Consider the following 7,644-nt stretch of genomic DNA (forward strand, 5'->3'; position numbering starts at 1 on the left):
TAATGTTTCCTTAAATATTCTACGAACATTATATTGTAATGCTCGGGTGGTTTCCCGAAACTATCGAAAAACTCCGCTTTGTCTTTGTTAAAATAGAACGCCACCCAGTGTTTGCCGGCAAGGTGAGATGGGTCCGTGTTTACAATACACCCCCAGGGTCTCCCCCATTTCAAGCGTGGTAGTGTATCGCTCGAGTAAACACCGACAATACGTGAACGTAGATCTGGGTCACAATTGATCGCACATTGCATTTGTATACCATTCATGATTTTATTTAACAAACACGTTCCTGGTCTGATCGATTTCAATCAAGCTGGGAAATTCCCCATACACAATGCAACTGACTGTGCTATTCAGTGCTGATTTAAACTGTACTTCTAACCGTAAATTACCACTCTTAATTAAGCTTAAATAATCAGAGTCCACAAACACAGGTTCTAGACTGAACACAAACAATCCATGACCCAAAACAAATTCGGATCTTTTAATGTAATTTCCACTGTCTTGACCCCATCTGTTGACTCCCTCGAACAAATTCACGTATGCGCTTATGTCTTCGGCTTCTACTGGTCTGCCTGGTATGCTAACACCGTCCAAATACAAAGACACAGTTTTCACAAATGAACTCTGGAAGTTGAAAGGGTTCTTTGTATAGGATCCACTCACACCATCACCGTTTACAAACCCAACAACTAGTCTACCTGGACAATGTGACTGATACACGTTGTCCCACACGTAACTTTGTTGAGAAAAGGGAATACTACTCATTTTAACTTCGGTTTTAGTGAATGGATAAAGGGCGTTGGATTTTTCAAACAGCTTGTTGTGAGTCAGAATCAGGGCACTGTTCATTTTCAGTTTACATATCTTGAAATAGATATCTTGCAACTCGATCATGTATTCCTGACCAGTCTTGCCGGACATCAGACAAAAGGGAACGGAACTCCGAAATAGCTTTATAGTAATATCCACGCCATTCACCAGATATCTACTTATGTTAAAAATATCTTCGCATAGTGCACCTTCCATGGTAATTGTTTTACTGTTTGCGATGAATGCACCTCTGTTGAGTAATCCAGAATTAGCACCGGTAATGGGATCTGTGCTTTCAATGTCTGTTTGTACCTCCCCTTTGTCTTTGTAAAATAACTGTGCCTGAAGTTGAGACTGTTTAGCGTCTACACCATAATTCAGTAAGGTTTCAATAATTGCTTTGTAGGGATAGTGATTGTTCGCTGAACTCGCCAACTGACCTTGTAAGTACACAGCGACTTGCGACCACAGAGCTTGCATGAATAGGTTTACCGGACCCACGTGTTCATCTTTATCCAGAACTGTCCCATCAGAGTGGCTCACTTTCAGCTTTACATGCAAACGACTACGTTTCAAATCTACGTAGTCGCTTCCACTGTTTGCAATTTGGAATTCTACTGGGGACGAATCTGTAATTTGACTGATGGGTCTGCAGTCTACGTAGTAATGTTGAAACACACTCGTTTGGTATGGGGGCATAGTAAACAGGTCCAAGGCATTTGGTAACCCTTCCACAAAGTCTTTGTCTGTGAGCAGCGACATACTGTTTGTTGTTGTTTATACAAATATATCTTTTTCACTAACAGCTGATTTGTACTTCGATGCAGGAGTCTGTTTCTTGCGTTGTGTCAGGTGCCTGACTTTTTTGGTTTTGACGATTCGATCAGTAGATTTACGTTTTATTGCATTTGTACGTTTCTGTTCAGCTTCAGCACGTTCTACGACATCTTGAGACTGTGACGACACTTCTATTATAGACTTGTTTTTGTTCTTGTCATCGTTACTGTTGACATGGTTGGGTACAATGGGAATCATGTAAGAAAACCACTTATCCTTATAATTACCAACACCAGATCCCACTTGCTTATTCGAATGAACAACATTCTTTGTTCCTTTTTCGAAATACCGTAACCATTTATTTACATCAGGGACATAAAGCTTTCGATCCATAGTAATTTACTCTAGAAATGGATAACGTCGCAACAGTAGTGTCACACTCGTTGTCTCTTTAATAAATGAAATTGGATTGCCTGATGCTGCTTTTATATGTATTTTGACATACGCGCTGTCCTTCACTACAACAGGCATGTTCCACAGCGTGTTAAACTCGTAACGAGGACCGTCGCGTAAATCGACACGTCTCAGCAGTGGAACCAAAGCATCCCCCACTATACTGCTATCACACAGATTACACAGCACGTCTACTTGTAAATCGTTCGTACCATGAACATCAATTTCCCCAAAATTAAGTTCCACAAGAGACACTATCCAAACACCTTCAAACATTAGTCTCTGGTTTAACTTTACGCGGAAACAATAGGCGTTGTTGTCAGGAAACACTTCTTTTGAATCAGTGCTCTTCAATATAACGTACTTCTCCATGACTTACACCGTTTTCAGTTCACCTTCGTCTACGTACGAATCAAAACTAGGTGGCCAACCTAACCATCGAACCAAATAATACACTTTCCCCTGTCGTTTTGTCTTCTTTAGTACTTTCTCGATTTTCCACAGAATGTCCTGATTTTTAGTCACTTTCTGAAGTTCGGCGGTATAAAATATCCCTTTCAGCACTTCGTCGTGAAAATCTCTCAGTCTGTACACTGGAATACCTTGTCGTCTACTTCTAGAATGTATTTTAAACAACTCTTCTGTCCACCTCAAGCCCTGCTCCTTTGTGAATGATTTGCGCAAATAGCTGATTCTCGTTAAATCACCCACTTTAAATACAAATTTTGCTAATGGTTTCTTTACTTTAAGTTTCTTAACCATGGGTTCGACGTACAGATGTCTCCACACTTTAATTTCATTCGCTTTATTTACATCAGCCGGTGCCCAAAGTCCCAGAGACGAGTGTATTGTATTGTTATAATTATGCACTAGATCTGCTAAAACGTCTATGTATTTTTGTGTATTGTTATAAGTCGTATACCTAGCGAGCAGCGACCGAAGTGTCCTAATTATTCGCTCTGCGAAGTTACTTTTGATATCTTCATTCTGCGTGACAATCAGTTTAATGTTTTCTTTTAAAAGAAACTGCTTAAATACTCCAGCGAACTCTGTTCCTTTGTCAACCCGAACTTTCTTGGGAATTCGATCATCTTTTAAAACAGTTTTGAATCCTTCTAATACGGTTTCCGGTTTTTTGTTAACTAGTGGTATGGCCCATGCATATCTTGACAGAATGTCAATAACTATAAGCAGGTACTTAATTCCATTGTTAACTTTTGAATGACGACTAACGTCCATCAAATCTATATCAAACATCTCATCTTTTTTGTTAACACGAACACGGAGACGCTTGAATGATCGACTGACCGGCTTGTGCAAACTGTATGCATCGTTGTCATTCATCCATTGTGTTACCGTGCTCAACTTATATTTTTCTAAACCACGTCTTTTCAAAGCGTCGTGAAACTTCTTCGGACCATAAAAAGCTCCAGCGTCTCTCGGTTTTGTATAATATTTTTCAAGACCGTTCTTGTCACGTTCATTCTTTTCAGTGTTAGGTTTCACTCTGAACGACATTGCTGAACTGAGCTAATGTATTCTGTGAAGTTAATTTATATCTACGCACATGTTCACTTTTCAAATCGATCTTCCAAACGCAGCATGTTCAATACTTGTTCTTTTAGTATTTCCATCCATTCAACAGTTTTAATATTAATATCCAAATAGTCTTTGCATTGGTACTGACACAAAATAAAACCTGGGGTTTCTGAAACATCAGGATCATCAAAAACAAGGCGTATCCACCTGGTACTGACGTCGATTTCGTTCAGTTCAGTTAATGCTATCGGATAGTAGCGTTTAATCATATCATCGTGGGACAATGTTTTACAAGTATGAGTTCTTTCCTCATCAATCATGCATCCCATACACATTTCCTTAGAAAGTCGCTGAATTAGTTTACATATCTCAATCGCATAACTCAGTGATAACCAATTGTCTAAACATATTCTGTTCTCAAATACATCCACTTCATCCACGAGAACACGAGATGGTCGTATTTTCCTGGTAATTATTCGCTTGGTACAGTTAGTCGAATCACAGAAGGAACTTTTAGCATCCATAACGCATTCTGTACGACTCTTAAACCAGTGGTTAGATTTTCTTACTATTGTTTCATCAAAACTGTATTCGCATCTTAAAACATATTTCCAACTGAAGTAGACATCTTGTTTCTTGTCGTTAGTGTTCATCTTCTAACGCAATTGTTACAGATAATGATTAAAATACACTTTTCTTTATCTTATAACACATATTCAAATGAATTCGTTAAAAGATAAGTTGTTATTGGATAATGCTAACAAATGAGTATTTCAAACCTCAGAACTCGGTCAACGTTAGAATAGACGCGTGTCACCTAGTGTACCTCCGAACAATACTCGGAACTCGGTCAACGTTACAATAGACGCATGTCACCTATTGTACCTCCGAACAATACTCAGAACTCGGTCAAACCTAACAACAGACGCGTGTCACCTACTGTACCACCGAACAATAGGTGCATATCTATTGTAATAATGTCAACAATCAGAGACGTCACCATTATACTAAGAAAGAACAATAGGGGATGTCTCCATTGTACTAAGAGAGAACAATAGGGGACGTCTCCATTGTACTGGAGTGGGGACCCATTGTATCGGAGGTGCATATCCATTGTACTGGAGGCGTACCCATTGTATTCCCATTGTTGTCCCCGCTACGTACAAATTATACTACTAACACTTTGAATGTACGGAAATGGATAATCTAAACAATAACATTTGAGTAATGTCTGATTTTAAAGGGACATTCCTGAGTTTGCTGCATTGTAAGATGTTTCCGAATGATCAAATATTTCTACGATTAAACTTTCATTTTAAATATATTTTCTTGTTTAGAATATCAGTGTCTGTATGTTTAATGCGTTTCTGGTCGTCTTAATATTTGTAAGAAGCCCAAATTGGATTTTTTCTTCAAATAATTTCGTACGTACTAAAAAAAAAATCAATTTTTAGGAAATAAAATGAAATTTAACCTAGTACAAATATTAGAACGACCAGAAACACGTTTAATATACAGCCACTAATATTGTATGCAGAAAAATATATTTGATATGTAATTACAATCGTTAAAAAGTCTCTGTTAGTCGATAACATCCCTTTAAAGGAATGCTAAAGCAAGGCTTTTGGACTAGTATGCATATTCAGGTAGTACTAAACCAAATAACTTCCGGCTGGGTCAAAGTTCGAGGTGCACCCAACTTTTGATAGAGAAGTGAACACCACAAGTCCTGTGATTGGTTATAAATGTGAGTGTGTTGGTTGTAAAAAATAATAGTTTCATCTGGGTTAAAAAAAAATCCAATTTTATTTCATCTAGTACCAATGTGTCAAGTAGCCTTGTGCTTGAAACATGTATGGGGTACCTGTAAAAAAAAGTACTCGAATTTTGTGCGGAATTAGGGTAGTCATAGACGCTACCCGTTATCTCAGAAACGAGCAGCTTGACCCCCATTTTTTTCTGATTCACTTTAAGTGTGAGGGGTGGTAGTATTTATATCTGTGGCGTTTATGTCGGTTGATACGTTGCAGGTAGGAGTTTTAGCCACATATATTACTATTGTCGTCTATGGGATTTGATTTGGTAGTATACACCCTTCAACGATACATAATGCACATTATTGCTTAATATGAACAAGTATAATCGTATAGTTAATTAATAAAACGGGTAAATGTGACGGCTATTATATATAACGGGCGCAGCCATTTTGTACCATCCCAGTGAATATGCCCTCTGGCGAGCTGGTGGTTACGTAATACCTAACGTGTTACGTGAGGAATTAGTCTTCGAACTGAAGAAACAAAACATACTGTAGATCTTGAAATTAACGCGTCCCTAAATTAATGCGAGTGACGGTGGGCAGACTAAAATGCGACATGAAATTAATGCGAGTAGCCTCCGTTTGAAATATTACTTTCCTAGCAACACACCTCCGTGTACTTTTTGGTTCACTCCAAATTACAGTTGTCTTCATTGAGATCAACTTACTAACATATCTGTGTACACATCTGTTAACCTGTTTAGTCTTTAGTGTTTTTGGTGAGATCAACTCCAAGCATATTTTGCAGCGTTCAATTAACGGGTATGGTTACATAGTCTGATAAACATTAGCATATATGTACCATTATCACTGTATCTTCATAACATAAAGTCATAACAAGAGAACAATTCACCCAACTAAGTTGCAGTGAACTTGAACAGTGGAGTCAAAGAAACGGTCGACATCAGGATTAGCGTGCTAAAACCCATTCACACGCGATGTATCGTATTATTGTACAATTCGTATGTCTCGTCTACAATGAACTGTGCTCCAGTTGATTTATAAATGTATTAGAATTTTAATCTTTGTTTTAAAAGTGTGACACATAGCTTGCTGGACTAGTCAACAATTAGTCGGACTTGCCTACAATGAATTGTTTTCCAGTTGTGTTATATGTTAGAATTTTAATCTTTGTTTTAAAAGTGTGACACATAGCTTGCTGGACTAGTCAACAATTAGTCGGACTTGCCTACAATAAATTGTTTTCCAGTTGTGTTATATGTTAGAATTTTAATCTTTGTTTTAAAAGTGTGACACATAGCTTGCTGGACTAGTCAACAATTAGTCAGACTTGCCTACAATGAATTGTTTTCCAGTTGTGTTATATGTTAGAATTTTAATCTTTGTTTTAAAAGTGTGACACATAGCTTGCTGGACTAGTCAACAATTAGTCAGACTTGCCTACAATGAATTGTTTTCCAGTTGTGTTATATGTTAGAATTTTAATCTTTGTTTTAAAAGTGTGACACATAGCTTGCTGGACTAGTCAACAATTAGTCGGACTTGCCTACAATAAATTGTTTTCCAGTTGTGTTATATGTTAGAATTTTAATCTTTGTTTTAAAAGTGTGACACATAGCTTGCTGGACTAGTCAACAATTAGTCAGACTTGCCTACAATGAATTGTTTTCCAGTTGTGTTATATGTTAGAATTTTAATCTTTGTTTTAAAAGTGTGACACATAGCTTGCTGGACTAGTCAACAATTAGTCGGACTTGCCTACAATGAATTGTTTTCCAGTTGTGTTATATGTTAGAATTTTAATCTTTGTTTTAAAAGTGTGACACATAGCTTGCTGGACTAGTCAACAATTAGTCAGACTTGCCTACAATGAATTGTTTTCCAGTTGTGTTATACGTTAGAATTTTAATCTTTGGTTGTTTTGTTTTAATAACGTGGGATACATAGACAAAACAGAGAAATAAATGCGTCATATTATTAATGCGAATAACACGAGCTCGCATTTTTCGCATTAATATTATGATCGCATTAATTTCAGGATTTACAGTACCTGATGTTTGCGAATGCATCACAATGTTCTGTAATAATATCCATCCCAGTAACACAGCAACGTGTATATGTGGTTTATTTTTCAATACAAAATAAACCACCATTGTCAAAGTGTTGAAATAACTGCATTATGTATTGTACATAAATTAATCCATGTACTGAAATAATAATCGTAGTGTTTTCTTGGTTAATTGGTCTTTTCTTTCCGTGGCCTGTACCTGTGGTTCCTGATT

The 7,644-nt window shown here is 37.3% G+C and overlaps 2 protein-coding genes across 2 annotated transcripts; both read right to left on the reverse strand.

The window, feature by feature from the left end:
- Positions 1 to 270: 270 nt before the first annotated feature.
- On the reverse strand, positions 271 to 1,575 carry LOC121378041 (uncharacterized protein F54H12.2-like). The gene has a single exon (XM_041506137.1). It carries the CDS (start codon positions 1,573 to 1,575, stop codon positions 271 to 273), a length of 1,305 nt encoding a protein of 434 aa, XP_041362071.1.
- An 843-nt stretch (positions 1,576 to 2,418) lies between these two features.
- On the reverse strand, positions 2,419 to 3,561 carry LOC121378042. Its single transcript, XM_041506138.1, has one exon. It carries the CDS (start codon positions 3,559 to 3,561, stop codon positions 2,419 to 2,421), a length of 1,143 nt encoding a protein of 380 aa, XP_041362072.1.
- Between the last annotated feature and the right edge of the window lie 4,083 nt (positions 3,562 to 7,644).

This window comes from Gigantopelta aegis, chromosome 7 (assembly GCF_016097555.1).
Source record: "Gigantopelta aegis isolate Gae_Host chromosome 7, Gae_host_genome, whole genome shotgun sequence".
Taxonomy (NCBI): Eukaryota; Metazoa; Mollusca; class Gastropoda; order Neomphalida; family Peltospiridae; genus Gigantopelta; species Gigantopelta aegis.

Excerpts from the sequence above, each read along its gene's own strand:
- LOC121378041 (XM_041506137.1), bottom strand. The coding sequence starts at position 1,575 with ATGTCGCTGCTCACAGACAAAGACTTTGTGGAAGGGTTACCAAATGCC.
- LOC121378042 (XM_041506138.1), bottom strand. The coding sequence starts at position 3,561 with ATGTCGTTCAGAGTGAAACCTAACACTGAAAAGAATGAACGTGACAAG.